At 42.2% G+C, this 17,804-nt stretch overlaps 1 protein-coding gene across 1 annotated transcript; it reads right to left on the bottom strand.

Moving 5' to 3' along the window:
* Positions 1–15,439: 15,439 nt before the first annotated feature.
* Positions 15,440–17,559, bottom strand: LOC113039350 (GTPase IMAP family member 7-like). Its single transcript, XM_026197249.1, has 2 exons — positions 17,526–17,559; positions 15,440–16,281 (listed from the first exon to the last, which is right to left on the bottom strand). The coding sequence occupies exons 1-2, from the start codon at positions 17,557–17,559 to the stop codon at positions 15,440–15,442; spliced, it is 876 nt and encodes a 291-aa protein (XP_026053034.1).
* Between the last annotated feature and the right edge of the window lie 245 nt (positions 17,560–17,804).

The raw sequence follows: 17,804 nt of genomic DNA, 5'->3' as shown, positions 1-17,804 counted from the left end.
TACTCTGTAGGGACCTTTCCATTTGTGGGCGAGTTTAGCACAAAAATGGTGAAGGGCACTTGATTGAGGGAAGTTTCTCACCCAGACACGATCTTTTTCTTGGTAGAGGACATCTCTTCGGTTCTTGTTGTAGCTTCGGAGCTGTCTTACTGAGGCTTTCTTGGTGCATTCTTTGGCTCTAGCTTGCAACTGGGACAGATGTTCTGTGACATTGTAAGATGGAGCAGTTGGAGCAAGATTTTGCCCATGCAGCAGCTTGTCCATTGGCCCCTGTAATTTTCTCCCTAGGTGAAGCTCTGCTGGAGACATACCGATGGTTTCCTGTACCGCTGAATTAATGGCGAACCGTAGTTCAGGTAGGTGTTGGTCCCATTTTTTATGATTGTCATCTACATATGCTGAAATCATCTGTTTTAATGTTCTATTCACTCGTTCGGTTAGGTTTGTCTGAGGGTGGTATGCTGTGGTCATCTTCTGGGTGACTTTCCATTTGGCACAGATGTCCTGAAAGACAGCTGATGTGAATTGTGTGCCTCGATCAGACAGGATGAAATCAGGTACCCCCCATCGAGTGAGTATTTCTTCTCTGAGGTGTGAAGCAACAGTTTGAGAATTGGCCTTTCGCAAAGGAAACAGTTCTACCCATCGGGAATAATAATCCACGAACACCAGTAGATATTCGTGTTGGTGGGAGCTGCGAGGCAGTGGACCCATGATATCTACTCCCAACATCTCGTTTGGACGACTGGTGGTGGTCTGTTGAATTTTCCCAGCAGGTTTGCGGTTCTCATTTTTCAAGGTCTGGCATTTCATGCATCTTTTTACATACTGTTTTACAGATGTCCACATGGAGGGCCAGAAAGCGACCTGACGCACTCTCTGGTAAGTTTTGTAAATTCCTAAATGTCCACTTAAGGGATGTGCATGGTAATGGTGTAGTAGATTTTGGACAAGGGTGGCCGGGACATAGATTCTGTAATACGTTTGCTCATCAGTCAGATGAGTTCGATGATACAGCTTGTCTTCAACTACTTCATATTGGTCTTGGATAGAGGAATCATTGTCTGCTAGTGACTGAAATAGTTTGGTAATTACCGGGTCTTTGTGCTGCTCTTCCCAGATGTCTACTGCTGAAATTGGAAATGCAAAGTCCTCCTTCTGATTGGAGTATAAATGGCATCCAGGTACAGAATACATTCGGGATAACGCATCTGGTGCTTCATTGAGTTTTCCCTTCCGATACTCCACCACAAAGTCGAATTTTTGCAGTCGGAGTGCCCAACGGATTAGACGTCCCGTGGTTTTTGTGGAATTCATGACCCACTGTAGAGCTGAATGATCTGTGACTACTGTGAAGAGTTTTGGTTCAAGGTAATATTGCCATTTTTCTAGCGCCCATACTATTGCCAGACACTCCTTCTCTGTAGCTGAATAATTAATCTCTGCTTTGGTTAGCGTTCGGCTCCCATAGGCTATGACTTCTTCCAAATCATGCATTCTTCTCTGTGTCAACACAGCACCGAGTCCTGAGTTACTGGCATCAGTGTAGACAACAAAAGGAAGTTGAAGGTCTGGATGACCCAGGATGGGGGGTGAGGTAAGACAGGTCTTCAATTTCTCAAAGGATTGTTGACACTGTGGTGACCACTGGAACTGGCGTCCCTTTTTCTTCAAAGCATTTATAGGTTCAGCGATCAGTGAGAAATTGGGCACAAACCGATGGTACCATCCTGCCAAGCCGAGAAATCGTTGAACTTCTTTAACGTTCTTGGGAACAGGGTAGGAGCGAATAGCCTCGATTTTGCTGGGGTCAGCCGAGATACCTTTTGTATTTACCACATGTCCCAGAAAGGTTAACTCATGAAGGCAGAATTTACTCTTTTTTAGGTTTATGGTTAAACCAGCTGTGTGCAATCGGTCGAAGACCGTCTGAAGATCCTTGAAGTGTTGAGTGACAGAGGGTGAATAAATTATTATATCGTCGATATACACGAAACAAATTCTTCCTCGCAGCTCACCTAGGACAGTCTCCATTAACCGCTGAAATGTCGCTGGAGCATTTTTCAGCCCAAACGGCATGACATTAAATTGATATAAGCCAGATGGGGCGATGAATGCAGTCTTGGACTTGCTCTCAGGTTCCATGGTCACCTGCCAGTACCCACTGTTGAGATCAATGCTGGAGAAAATACCTGCACCGGAGAGGGATTCCAAGATGTCTGTGATATTAGGCAGAGGATAGGCATCTCTCTCAGTGATAGCATTGACCCTCCTATAGTCCACACAGAATCTCTGGCTACCATCCTTCTTTGGGACCAGGACAATAGGAGAGGCCCAAGCAGAGTGTGATGGTTCGATGATACCATTCTTCAACATGTCTTTAACTTGTTCTTGTACCATATCTTGTTTCTCTGGTGTTAATCTGTATGGACGCTGTTTGATGGGTACAGGATGGACAGTATAAAGACAATGTTGGAGGACTGTTGTTCTTCCGAGCTGGAGGGTACAAACTTGTGGATTGTTATCCAAGAGGTGGAGCAGATGGCTCTTTCCCTCGGGTGGTAAGTGTGCAGAGTCTACCAGGGTTTTCATTAAAGTTTTCTCATCCAGATTATCTGGGGATTGAGACACCACCTGTGGCATTTGCTGTGGAGGAACAGAACTGAACAATGTGAGAGTTTGCTCTGAATTTATATGTTGTGCTTTCTTTTTCAGATGCTGGATACATCTAACGGGAGTACTAGCTTGTCCAGGCTGAAAAGGATAATTCTGGTTAGGAAGTGACTTGAAAGAATAGTTTCCATCAGCAACATTAATCTGGAGACCACTGGTAAATATAAAATCCAATCCTAAAACCACAGAGTATGCTAGAGCTTTGGTAGACAGGATGGCTACCGGTAGAAAAAAAACTTGGTTATGGAGAGTTATTTCGATGTTTGTCCATCCTACCGGTATAGCGGTCTCACCATTTGCCAAGTAGAGTGGACCAAGAGCCCAAGTCCGGAGAGAATCAGAGAACCCAAGCTCCGTCCATAAACTTTCGTGTAAAAGAGTATAGGTTGCCCCGGTGTCAACTATAGCCTTTCCTGTCCATCTGCCAATGGCAATCGGGACGACCAACTGTTGAGGTATAGACTCATGTTTAGAAGTAAAAGATGCAGTTACAACAGATGGTTGGGATGGAGGTGTAACAGACAGGGCGTTATTTGATGGTGCGCCTCCTGTCTTTTGTGCTAGGAAATTTCGCTTGTTTCCTGCAGGTTGAAAAGGACTTTGAGGCGATGGGTGAGGTGAAGTGGAGTATTGTGGACAGTTTCCAGGCGGATGCTGACCTTTACATCTCCAGCATTGGACAGTGGGTCTTTCACCTTGACGGTTAGAGGTAGGTTTTTGTGGTATAAGTGAAGTCATTGTCCGCCCTTCATAATGTAGCTGATGAACATAGTCTTTTTCTAATTGATGCCCAAGTTTACCAGTTCATCTACTGTACTTACTCTGCTGCGAAGTTGACTGGCAAGGTATGGTTTGATGTTTTTTAGTATCAATTTGACTAACTCATACTCTGTCAGGGAAGGTTTCCAGCGCTTGCATAGAGCTCTGTAAGTGAAAGCGAAATCTCTAATGGACTCCTTTTCCCCTTGAATTCGGGTGCGGACACGCTCAGCTAGCTCGTCTTCATAATCCTCTGAAAGAAACGCTGCGAGAAATGCGGATTCAAACTCATTCCAGGTCCGAACAGAGGATCTGGCCACCTCCCACCAGTCCCGTGCTGTTCCATAAAGGACAGTGCGAAAGGTTGCCAGGATGTCTGTATCCTCTAAGGGGTGTAATGCCAGAAAGTCATGACATCTAGTTAAATATAACAGAGGGTCACTATCGTCTGATGATCTGCCAAAGGTGGGGAAGGTTAGTTTCAAATGATCACTCTTGACCACCGTTGTTGGGTGCAAAGGAGGTGGATGTGCAGACACAAATGTGTGGGGGGTTGACATTTCACCTTCTGCAGCAGTGGAATGAGGAGGTGATTTTCGTGTAATTGAGGGAAAGTCAGTCACTGTTTTCCCATGAAATTTAAAGTAACTGCTTATTTCTGATTTCAGCTCTTTCAGGGAGTCGCTTAAGGTATTCAATTGGAAGCTACATTGACTGATTTCCTGGAACAGTTGGCCACGATCCTTTTGAGTACTGTGCTGCATTTCCTGGATGTCTTTCTGCACCTCTAGTTGCAATTGTTCCACCATAAACCGGACTTCAGAGATAATGGTGTGCTCACTTTTCTGCAGTTCTCCTGTTACCATCACCTTCATGGCTTTTGTCACCTGATCAGTGTCCTCTTCATCATGTCGTTTTTTATCAGCGATTGAGGCCTGAATTTGCTGGTGGTTGGTTTTAATCTTAGCAGTCAAGGATTCAATCTTGGCATCATGCTGTGAAGTGGTAGTTGCAAGTTCCTGGGTGAGTACTTTCAAAACTGTGTCCTGCTGTTTGAGGCAGTTAAACAGGATATCCCAGTTCCCTTGTACTTGTTCTGATAATTGATACATTCCTCTGCCAGGTGTCGGGAGAAATCCAGGCAAGTCATGCTGTGTTTCTGAAGGAGGTGTAAGTTCCGGGGAAGTGCACAACTGCATGTCACTAGTCGGTGGACGAGGAGCCCTTTCTCCTGGTGGTGGGGGGGGGAATCGTACATGAGTTCTTGGAGTAAGAGGGTGTAACTGTGTAGGAGTGGAGCAGAAAGTGGGAACAGGAGGCGGTTGTCTGGGTTGCTGCAGAGTTGGTTGCATCAGGGGCCAGTTGGGGGTTGCAATATCTGGAGGATCAATTGCCACAAAAGTGGATGGTGATTGAGGGGTATGGGCCATGGTTGGAATGTATGTGGGAGTGTGGCAATGCAATGGTCAATTGTGAAATGAAAAAAATAAAAAATGAGAACACTATTTAGCCCGTCTCAGTTTCTTTGGGCAAAATAAGGAACCAAAACAAACTACAGGGTGGGTACACTTGCAAAATTCTGAAAAGAAGATACTATACAACCGGTGTCAACAAAATATTTTGGTCAAATGGGCACAAAAATAACAAACTACAGAGCACTTCACAGATTTTTTTTTTTTTTTTTTTTTTTAAACACACACACTTTGGCCCAAACGTTTTCAATGGCCTGCTCGTTATTTCACAGTTCAATTCACAAAAAAAAAAACTATCATAAAGTGTGAAATGTCCACTCTAACAACGAAACAGTTCTACGAGCTAAAATGTTGATAATCACAAGGAAAAAGAAACCCAAAACAAAACAGTTCAAAAGATACAGTAATGTATTCAAGTTTTCAGACTACAAATTTAATGTTTCAAGTTTTATGTTTCATGTCCCTGTTTGGGCGCCACTTCTGTAACGGTGGTGACCCGATAATAAATTAAGAAACTCAAACCAATGATTTTCTCTTTAGGTTAAACTTAAATTCGGGCGCCAGACAGGAGTAACCCTGTCAAATGTTTAAGAAAACAAATATCCCAGATAGCATAAATACCACCAGTTACATATATAACCTCACATTCAAAGAAATAAATCACAAACGTCATAGGATTCCATTTAAACAACTGTATTTCTCACAAGAACAAAAAAAACACTTTCAATTATTGGTCACAAGAGCAAAAAAAAAACCACAATTTTCAATTATCAGTCACAAGAACAGAAAAAAAAAAATAAATAAAATAAAATAAAAAAAAAACCTTTAAATTATGAGTCGAGGTTCAGTAAAGAAAATACAAATAAAATAAAAGTAAAAAAAATATGTATATATATATATATATATATATATGCGTGTTACTCACTGCAGTTTCAGAGGAACCGGGTTAAATGTGGGTGTGGAAAGTGCAGAGATGAATGGTGTGAGTGTTTTGGGATAAGACCAGCCACGTATACAGCAAGCCACAACCTTCAGTAATTGGTGAACTTGTGTTGGGGGTAAACGAAAACAGCCAGGATCCAGACGGTCGTTAACAGCTCGCTCGGGACTTTTTAAACGCTCTGCGCTGAAGACATCGCCATGGAGAGCGGTCCACTCTCTAGCATCCACTCCAGCAAAGGCACAGCGCTCTCCCTCCCAGGATTACGTCACCGCCACACAGGTAAGTGTAGACACCTTCCTTCTCCCTTAATATTTTCCGTCCAACTACCAGCCAGCAGTTCATTTATTGGGTACTTCCTAATGGCGTTTAACTATATTACCACAAATTCGTTTGTTGGGTATATTTTTAGCTGGCGTTCGGCTTCCGTTGAGGCTTTTCGGTTCTCATCTCCACAGCGCACTAACAACAACACTTCGCGTTTCTTTCAACACCTCACCCCCCTCCTCCTAAATTCCGCCTTTTATTAGATTACCTCATTTCCTTTTTCCTCAATTGGTAAACGAAAATGGGCGGAGACAACATTGATACACTTTTTGATCTTGGAATGTTTTTAGCTCCGCCACAAAGGGAGAGGCTATTATGTGAGTCTAGGAGAGCATAAGTCTAAGTGGACGTCCATGACATGCGGAGTCCCACAAGGGTCAATTCTTGCACCACTCTTGTTTAGCCATATGCTCCCACTAAGTCAAATAATTAGTAAGAACCAAATTGCCTATCACAGCTATGCTGATGATACCCAGATTTACCTAGCCTTATCTCCAAATGACTACAGCCCCATTGACTCCCTCTGCCAATGCATTGATGAAATTAATAGTTGGATGTGCCAGAACTTTCTTCAGTTAAACAAGGAAAAAACTGAAGTCATTGCATTTGGAAACAAAGATGAAGTGTTCAAGGTGAATGCATACCTTAACTCTAGGGGTCAAACAACTAAAAATCAAGTCAGGAATCTTGGTGTGATTCTGGAGACAGACTTTAGTTTCAGTAGTCATGTCAAAGCAGTAACTAAATCAGCATACTATCATGTAAAAAACATTGCAAGAATTAGATCTTTTGTTTCCAGCCAAGACTTGGAGAAACTTGTTCATGCCTTTATCACAGGGTGGACTATTGTAATGGGCTCCTCACCGGACTTCCCAAAAAGACCATTAGACAGCTGCAGCTCATCCAGAACGCTGCTGCCAGGATTCTGACTAGAACCAGAAAATCTGAGCATATCACACAAGTCCTCAGGTCCTTACACTGGCTTCCAGTTACATTTAGGATTGATTTTAAAGTACTTTTACTCATATATAAGTCACTAAATGACCTAGGACCGAAATATATTTCAGATATGCTCACTAAATATAAACCTAACAGACCACTCAGATCATTAGGATCGAGTCAGTTAGAAATACCAAGGGTTCACACAAAACAAGGGGAGTCCGCCTTTAGTTACTATGCCGCCTGCAGTTGGAATCAGCTTCCAGAAGAGATCAGATGTGCTAAAACACTAGTCACATTTAAATCTAGACTTAAAACTCATCTGTTTAGCTGTGCATTTATTGAATGAGCACTGTGCAATGTCCGAACTGATTGCACTATTTTTTCACTGTTTTTTTATTTTATTTTTTGTAAAATCATTTTCTAACTGTTTTAAATTCATTTAAAAAAAAATGTTTTAATAATTTTAAAAGTTTTAAAATTGCTTGTTTTATTTTTAGTATTTTTCTTCATTATTATTTTACTTTCTTTTATATAAAGCACTTTGAATTACCATTGTGTACGAAATGTGCTATATAAATAAACTTGCCTTGCCTTGCCTTTCCTTGCCTTACTTTGTTCACAACCAAATGGGCTCAAATTCAAATTTAAAGCTCAATAGCATTTGAGGAGAAATACTTACATTCATAAAAACAACTGTAAAGTGTTCATTTAGGTGTCAACTACAATGTACACCTTATACATTTTTGATATTTATTTAAATAAATTGATTTGTATTTGTTCGTTCAGGTGCAGGAGGAAGTTCGAGGAAAGCTTTGCAAAGGAGAGCTCGGTTCAGTGTTGCTGTCTGTGGGACTTGTCTCTCTGCATGCGCACCGAACACAGTGTGCGAGTAACAGCTACTCTGTTCAGCTTTTCTGCGTTGTGTGTTAGAATGCTTTAAACTCTTTTGAATGTTTAAATTGACAAGGTTTAAAACACGTGAAATTATAAGCTTTCTTGACGATGTGAAGCAGTGGCCTGTCAACTGTCCTGAGTGTCTTTTTAGGCTGGCCTCAGCCAGTCAGTTCAGTATTCTATAGTCCTTATTTTAATTATAGATTCATGAAGACACGTATGCATTTGCTCTCTTTTTAGACATTTTATGCTTTGCTATAAAAAGCCAGTTAAATCGCTCAATGTAAGAAGATAGCAGCAAATTCTCTTGTTCTTCATCACTGACTGCTGCTCAGTTCTATTCAGAGAAAATCACAGCAGCTTCTCTCATCTATATACTGCTGAAATGTAGTTCTGAATCTGAATCTCAGATAAATGAAGCTCATGCACTAATAATAATAATAATAGCATTGATGAAGAAAAATCTGTGCTGTTCTTTCAGGATCATAATGATAGAGACTTATGCTGCCATCAGATGAACAGAAAATGAGCCACAGGAAGAACTTTACAAGAACAAGAGCTTTACAAATAAACATTCATGATCCAAATCACTGGATGAGCTCCTCACACCAGCAGCAGACGGTGTCAGGGATCGGGCAGACCCGGTCCCAGCCAATCACCAGCGCTCACACTCCCCTGAATTCTAATCACCAGCACCTGATCTCCATTACCCCAGCACTATAAGACACTTCCGGAAACCTCAGTTCACTGTCAAGCCTCCAACACGAATCGACCTCATGATTTTGTCTCCTATTCCACTTCATCTCGACAGAGCACCAGTCGTAATGTATACTCACTTTTGGCAGTTTACCTTTGTGTCTTTGTTCTCTTGTCTCCAGAACTCTCATGGCACTTCCATGATGTAGTACGTAGATTCCACGTACCTCGTTACCTCCTGAGTTCTCACGTTATTCTCAAGACATTGTACTCCCACTGCAAAAGGAAAAGAGACAAGTGTTGATATTCAAGCATTGTGTGGCTTTGACGTTCCGACACAGAACGAAATCACCTGGCTTCCAAGGAATCGGCATTCACCGGGTTTCCATGAACACGAATTCCACAGCTCCCACACCAAGATTTCCCTGACTCACCTTTCACGAATATATTGTAAATAAAGCACTGTGTTAAATTCACTAACCTCAGCCTCCGTGTGATATCCTGACAGAAGGCTTGACCCGGAACTGAGGTACTAAGAGTGCTTTTATACTGTGTCTTGATGAGATTGTTAATCTGCAACAGGTGTGGGTGCTTAACTGGGCAGGATCCTTACACTACCCCCCCCTCTCCAATGTCCATTTCTTCCAATGTTGTGGGGGTCTGCCGCGACGACATGGAGCCTGGAGAACTTGAGGCCAACACCATGGTGGAGCCGACAGTGGGAGAAACCAGGGAGGAGCTTTAACAGGGGAATTGGACGACATCCCAAGGCCGATCCACGGAGGCGGAACCAGGGTGCTTGACGGAACCAGCGGAACAGAGTGCTCGACGGACCAGGTCGACGTCGCTGGTTTGGAAGCCCAAGGCGGAGCGGCTGGCTCGCGTGCCTGAGGCAGAGCTGAGGACTCGGCTGACCAGGACGACGATGGGACGAGCGAGGATGACAGGGGAACCGAAAGAAGGGAGGAGCCAGGTGAAGCCAAAGGGGTGGAGGGTCGAGGTGACGCCGGAGACCCTGAAGTCCATGGAGGAAGCTGAGCGACGAATGACCGAGGTTTGTCTGGATGGACGAGAGAGCCCGGAGGAGTCCTTGGGCATATGGGCCTCGGTGGAGCCGAAGGGATGCAGAGCCGGCAGGGAGCCGGCGGGCTGATGGGCCGAGGTGGAGACACGGGTCTAGAGGGCCGAAGTGCAGCAGGGGGACTCCACGCAATCCTGAGCTGGTGCACTGAAACCGTCTTCGGGGACTGTCGGGACATCGAGAGCTTCATCGGGGACTGACGGGACATCGAGAGCCTCATCGGGGACTGACGGGACATCGAGAGCTTCATCGGGAACTGATGGGACATCGGGAGCCTCTTCGGGGACTGACTGGCTAGAGGGAGCCCAGCTGCCTTTCCTTGTACTCACGGATCACAAGAACCTACAGTATCTCAAAGAAGCTAAAAGACTTAACCCTCACCAAGCCAGGTGGGCACTATTTTTCACACGTTTCCATTTCCTCATATCCTACCGTCCTGGGTCAAAGAACACGAGAGCCGACACCTTATCCCGACTACATAATGTAGAAGAAGTCCAGGAGGAAGTGGAGTCCATCCAACCCACAAAACTCTTTGTGAACCCGATTCAGTGGGACCTTGAGGAAGTACTCCGTGAACAAGCCCAGAACCAGCCAGTTTAACCAATGTGTCCAGTAGGGAAGATCTATGTGGCAGAAGATTATCGTGTTCCCCTCATTTCTGACGCTCATTCCTCTGTGGGAACCGGTCACCCAGGAGTTAACAAGACATTATCAGCCCTTCAGAGGAAATACTGGTGGCCAAGGATGTGGGAGGATGTCATGGAGTTCATTCAAGGGTGCGCACTCTGCGTGCTGACCAAGGAACCTCGACAACTACCTACTGGAAAGCTCCTTCCCTTACCTATTCCTCAACGCCCTTGGTCCCATATTGGTGTGGACTTTGTTACGGACCTCCCAGCATCTGAAGGTAACACTTGTATCCTGGTAGCCATAGATTCTCCAAGGCCTGTAAACTCATCCCATTAAAAGGCCTCCCCACAGCTTTTGAAACTGACGAATTATTATTCAATCATGTATTCCGTAACTTTGGTATCCCCGAAGATATTGTTTCCGACAGGGGACCTCAGTTCATCTCAAGGGTCTGGAGGTCCTTCCTTGCCATGCTCAGCGTCACCTTCAGCCTAACATCCAGATACCATCCTCAAGCGAACGGACAAACCGAAAGGAAAATCCAGGATATCAGCCGTTTCCTTAGGACATTCTGCCACAGGAATCAGAACTTATTGAGCAGGTATTTAGTCTGGGCCGAATATGCCCAAAATTCCCTCAGACAAACATCAACCAATCTCACCCCATTTCAATGTATCCTTGGTTACCAACCTCCTCTGTTCCCCTGGTCGGAAAAGACCTTTAAATGTTCTGGCCATCAATGACCGCTTGCTGAAGGTGACGGTGGGCCTGGTTCCACACCCGCTCGCTGTCGCGGAACCAGGCCCACCGTCACCTTCAGCAAGCGGTCAATCGCCAGCAACGTTTTGCAGACACCCACCGTAAGGAGACTCCTGTCTACCAGCCCGGCCAGTTAGTATGGCTCTCCACCCGAGACATCAGATTACGACAACTATGCAAAAAACTAAGCCCAAGATACATCGGACCATTTCCCATAGAACAGCAGATTAACCCGGTCACCTATCGACTCCAGCTTCCTGCCCAGTACCGCATCCACCCTACGTTTCACGTCTCCTTGTTGAAACCCCATCACTTAACTGTTTCTGTTCCCTCTGCAGACCCGGTCCCTGATGACGAACCCCCATTACCACCCATCGATGCGGAGCCTATCTACACGGTTAAGGAAATCCTAGACTCCCAGCGTCGTGGAGGGCAGTTAGAGTACTTAATAGACTGGGAAGATAATAATCAGAAGAGAAGTGTTGGGTGCCTCGCCAAGACATCCTTGATCCAAGTCTACTTACTGAGTTTCATGCCCAGCATCCTGAGAAACCTGCTCCACGACCTCGAGGTAGACCCCCACGACGCCGGAGAGTAAGGCCTGCTGGCGCGGACCCTGGAGGGAAGAGTAGTATCAGGGACCCGGTCCCAGCCAATCACCAGCACTCACACTCCCCTGAATGCTAATCACCAGCACCTAATCTCCATTACCCCAGCACTATAAGACACCTCCGGAAACCTCAGTTCATTGTCAAGCCTCCTTTGACGTTCCGACACAGAGCGAACTCACCTGGCTTCCAAGGAAGCGGCATTCACTGGGTTTCCACGAACACAAATTCCACAGCTCCCACACCAAGATTTCCCTGACTCACCTTTCACGAATATATTGTAAATAAAGCACTGTGTTGAATTCACTAACCTCAGCCTCCGTGTGATATCCTGACAGACGGGAGCTTTTCATGTCTTTGCTGTTCGGAAGAACTGGATATTTGCATGTGAAAGAATGTAATTTTATGTCAGATATTTCTTGAATGTACAAAGAATATAAATTCGATTTATTATGAATCAGTAATCTCTATATCTCAGTAAGAGATTGAACTACTGATATGTTTTCATAAGTCACTTATATAATAATATTTATTAGTGGTGGGCCATTATCGGCGTTAACGTGCTGCATTAACGCGAGACTCTTATCGGGTGATTAAAAAAAATATCGCCGTTAATCTATTCTCAAAGTTGGGTTGGGAGCTGGGTCTATACTAAGCAAGCTATGATGACTTTCACCTTAAGCTGGCTGAGGCCAGCTTAAAAAGATGCTCAGGACAGTTGACGGGCCACTGCTGCGCATCGTCATGAAAGCTTATCTTTTTCACGTCTTTTTAAGCCTTACTGCTTGTCGATTTAAACATTAAAGCATCCAAACACAAGACGCGGAAAAGCTGAACAGAGTAACGTTAGTAGTGTTCGGTGCGCACGAGAGCGAGAGAGCCGCGTATCACGGACAGCGACACTGAACCGAGCTCTCTTCTGCGAAGTTCTCCTTGAAGTCCCTCCTGCACCTGAACGAACAAATACAAATCGCAGTTTGGACAAACAAAAAGATGTGAAAGAGGCCAATTCAGCACCGGGGTGTTCTGGTGTTCAGGGCTCACGCAGAGAAAGGCGTCTTGAGACGCTAAAAAAGAACGCGTGTTCAATTGTTTTATGAACAATTTAGCTACTGGCTGTTGTAATGTTAATCCAAGAAAATGAAAATGAAAATCACTCACTGCTCTTGAATGAATAACTTAGTTTTAACAGTCAAACCAAAAATTATTCAGACACCAGATATAATTTTTGATATATACAGAAAAACTGTAATAATGTGAGAAATGTTGAAGGTGTCTGAATAAATGTATGTTTGATTGTATATTTCATTTTTACATTGAAGACTATCCAGTGCTATTTTACATTTAATTATTTAGTTTCTGTACCTTGACACCTACAAACTTGAAAAAAACTTAAACATTGTGTAAATAGCACAAATACATAAAAATAAATGAACATACAAATTAAAAAATTTCAAACAGGGCCCACTGGTACAACCTTCACCGGGTCCCCGCTGACCCCAGCTACGGCTCTGCTCACGCCTGTTTCACACATACTCCGTCTGCAGTGCGTATGCAGTCTGTGTGCATTACGTGTGTGGTGCAGCATGGACTCGATGTGCTTTCACACATCGTGTGAGGCGTGTGCCTCTGTAGGGCCTCTGACAACCGATGGTAGTGAAAATGTTTAATATAGTTCTATAGAATAGCAGAATGGTCTCTTTATAAAGATGTAGTCCCTCTGTTGAGTAATTTCTACTGTGCAGTTATGCATGGTTATTTGCAGTTTAAAATGTGCACTTTAAAATTCATACTTCATAAAATTCATACACTTATACTGTTATTTGCACTAAACTTTTTTTGCACTTTTAACTTTCTGTGTTTACATTGTTCAGTTCCAATTATTCATTTGCAGCAGTTATTTTGGAAGTAAAGAGAACCTAACTAAGAAATTCTGAAGTTAGTTATTTCTTTGGTTGGTTGGTGGGTGGGTGTGTGGTTGGTTGGGGGGGGGGGGGGGGGGGGGGCACCGCCAAGCATTTGTGCTTAGGGCACCCAAATGGCTAGCGTCGGCCCTGAATGAGATGCAGCTTTGATCTGACGCAAGAAGCAGGTAATTTGTAATTTTAACAAGAGCATACAGATGAAATTCTTCGTACAGATAATTTTTTAAGTTAATTTCAATTTTCATAAACTTATAGGCTTTTCTCCCAGCTCCACACTTTTATGGCTAATATTGGAGAAGATCTGAAAGCTCCACTACATATTCTTAAAGATTGTGCCTGAACAGTTTCTCCTTTTTAATCAAGGATTTAGAAGCAGACCAATAAATCATGCATCTATAACCAATTGCTGACCTAATCAGTGCACTATATATTCTTAGTAAAGATTTCCTACTAGCTCCCCATTCCATTCCTGTTAGACATCAAAGTATATAAGTACTGTTTTTGCACTTATCTACCAACTTCTGAATATGTATCTTAAATGTCAACCTGAAATCCATAAGCACTGCAGTTTGCGACTGCAAGCATTAACGTCAGTACATGTCAGAAAATAGGCCAAATAAACATGATCTATAGTAAATAATAAAAGAAAAACACCTGTTAGGTGAAATCCCTATAGTGTAGTGTCCTGTTATTAATCTCACATGTCTATTTCTTCTCATCTCTCTTATACTTCACAGCACTGACTTTTATTTGAATTAAATAAATCAATAAATATATATAAAAAAGAACTCACAATGCCTGTCTGAGCAGGAATCCAAATCAATCTTATCTTAATTTTCCCTTGTTCTTGTGGGGTATTTTCATTATTGCATACAGTAGATCCTGTTGTCAAGAGACCGCACAGTGCTGAAACTGAATCACTTATAATTAAAAATGAAAGAGTAATGGGAAGAATAACAACACAATGATTGAATTAAACAGATCAGAAGAATTGACAACAATAAAACAGGGATGAATTAGAAATATATGCAGTGTGCAGTAATGCTGATCTGTTGTAGATGTGTGATGGATAATAATACAGAGAGTAGGATTATATTAAGATATGGTGCTGTATAGTGAGTACTAGTCTATTGGTTCAGGAAATGGATCTGTATAAATATGGTTTTGAACTTTGTTTATAGTGTGTATATCTAGAAAACTCTGCTATCCACCCAAAACATAACTTCTGTGCTCTTACTCTTTCCCAGCTGGTGTGCAATATTGATAATTATCTACATGTCTGTTTAGATTTATCCAAAAATTCACTAGCACATTGCCAGAGAGAAAAACAATTGGTAGATAAAGATAAACCTGACCAGGAGCAGATAAAGCATAGGCCTGCAGTATTTGTTGGCATTCTGCTTCTGGAAATAACTGTGCAGACGTGTTTCAATCGTTACAAGTTCTTTATTATGAAAAAAACAATACACGGATGAAAGGTTTTATTTCAAACGTGATATCTTATGTCACTCCAGGAATATAAAAAAGTGTGTCTCGTACAAAGGACAACAGTAAAATATAGTTCCCCTGTGGAATAGTATCTGTTATAATGATTCCTACTGCTCTAAGAAAATCAATTGTCATCATATAACTCAATTTCATGTTTATTTACAATGGGTTATGTATCTTCTTATCTACCCTTCTGCATAAGCCTTTTAAGCCTGAGAATATAATTCCCAGGGTTTGCTTTAAAATTAGACTGTGAGTTTTTTCAACTTGTAAATGATCTTAATTAGTTTATTCTCATTAGTATAAGTCTGTTCTGCCTTCAGTCTGAACTCTCGAAGCTGTGCATCGTAATAACGCTTGTACTCGATCAGTCTTTCCTCCAGCTTCTGCTTCTCTGCAGCAAACGTGGCCTTCAGCTCTCTTTCTTTCTCTAGTAATTTGTTCTCATATTCTCGTCTCAGTTCGTCTTCTTTAGTTCTCAGCATGAGCTCCATGTCGCGGTATGTTTCACTGGTGTAATATTCACCTCCATTAGCTGCGACCATGGAGTCTATCTTCTCCAGCAGCTCCACAACCTGATTACGATCCTCCATGTGTTTATTGTTGAAGACGTGATATCTTCCCCCACAGCGTCTCAGGATTTCTTTCAGGTCCTCACTGGCTTTACTGATGTGTTCCTCAATAGAGCGTTTCAGTTTATCACCGTGAGTGAAGAGGACGATTGTGTGTTTATCTGAATCTTCAAATATGGCTCTGACCTTCTCCACGGAGAGTTTCTCCTCTTCAGTAAATGAGCCAAACTGAATGACCAGGAGGATGGCGTGAGGTCCAGGTGCCGTCATATTTATACACTTACTGATCTCCTGTTTCAGAAGCTTTTCCTCTGAAATATCTGTGTCAAACATGCCTGGTGTATCTACCAGAGTGATTTCTCTCCCTGCCACATTTTCAGTCACTTTGCCACACTCTTTGGTTACAGATGAACCACTTTTTAAAGCTGTGAAGGCACTTCTGCCCAGGATGGTGTTTCCGGAGGAGCTTTTCCCTGCTCCAGTGATTCCCACCAACACCAGCCTTCTCTGTGACACTGAAACAGTGAGAGGATATGGTCATGAGCATACAAATGAAACATGACTGACTGAACAGTACATTCAAGTAAGCAAATGCCAATATTGTGAACATTCGTATGTGTATACTTACAAGTTGGACAATTTAATTCAAAGCTTCCCTTTCGAGCTACAAAAAAAATGTAAAAAAAATATATATATATTAATTCTGGTTCATTCTTGATTTTTGTTTGTAGTAGTTTGGCAGAACAATGTCAGATCTCGTCAAACTTCAATCTAGTATTCATTTTAATATCAGATATTAGATTGAGCTCAGATCCACTAATGGTGACTCTAACATCTAACAACAATCAGTACTTGGTCTGCAGTACATTTCTGAACCATTTCATGTTTTATCCCTGTGTAGTAATTGGTTTCACACATTGACGAATAAAGATGAATTGCACTTGAGTCATCAGAGATTTAATTATTGTTCTGCAGACAAAATATACTTTCACTATTTCATAGCTCAGGTCACTAGAGACCCTATAAACTTTTACCGTTTGATATTTCTGTACACTTTTACGGTCATGTGACCATCATTTCTGCCAGACTGTGAAAAGGAGAAACCCATTTACTCTAAAAACTGGTTTTGGCTTGTCAGCATAACAGATGTAATAGATGTTACATCAAAGCAAATTCATCTGAGCCTAATCATATTTATGATGCATATTGTTGACTTTTCTTTTCCAAAATGGAAGCTATAGGGTAAAATGAGCCAGCATCTTAACTTACCCTACAATAAGGCACCTAAGTTATATTTCTTAAGTATAAACTAGTATAATTTCAATACAATACTACCCAACTGGATATAAATCAGTCAACACATCTTTACTGTAGATGTAGCCCGTTTTCAAGTCAAGTCACCTTTATTTATATAGCGCTTTAAACAAAATACATTGCGTCAAAGCAGCTGAACAACATTCATTAGGAAAACAGTGTGTCAATAATGCAGAATGATAGTTAAAGACAGTTCATCACTGAATTCAGCGATGTCATCATCTCAATTCAGTTTAAATAGTATCTGTGCAATCATTTGCAATCAAGTCAACGATATCGCTGTTTTCAGAAGTAAACACTTTACATAACGCTTGCGCGTCAAATCAAAAGTAAAACAAAACGGATATTCTGTGTTTAAACATCTGCATGACCAAATTAGATTAGACAAATTATTGTCAGTATTATTATGACCAAAAATGATCTTAAAATAAAAACAAAAAGGTACCTTTTCCCTCTTTTGTAGCGCTTCTGGACGCCATGGTGCAAAACAAGTGGCGAATTCGTCCAAATTTGGGACGTGTCTTCAAGCTCCGACAGGTATTCTGAAATATTTTGGTGTCGCTGGGCGGAGTAAACATGAATATTCATGAGATTTCTGTTTCGCGTTAAAGCCACTCTGAAAATATATTCACCGGATCACAAAGACTTTTCAACAATGTAATTATGTTTCAGCTTTAAACGAAATTAAGCTTTTGATATAATCGTTCGTTTGCACAAAATATTA

Source organism: Carassius auratus, chromosome 22 (genome assembly GCF_003368295.1).
Source record: "Carassius auratus strain Wakin chromosome 22, ASM336829v1, whole genome shotgun sequence".
NCBI lineage: Eukaryota > Metazoa > Chordata > Actinopteri > Cypriniformes > Cyprinidae > Carassius > Carassius auratus.
Note: the sequence above shows the minus strand (reverse complement) of the source record. Positions and strands in the feature narration are given on the sequence as shown.

Excerpts from the sequence above, each read along its gene's own strand:
- LOC113039350 (XM_026197249.1), bottom strand. The coding sequence starts at position 17,559 with ATGGCGTCCAGAAGCGCTACAAAAGAGGGAAAAG. Across the intron at positions 16,282-17,525 it reads CGCTACAAAAGAGGGAAAAG|TGTCACAGAGAAGGCTGGTG; the intron begins GTACCTTTTTGT and ends TCACTGTTTCAG.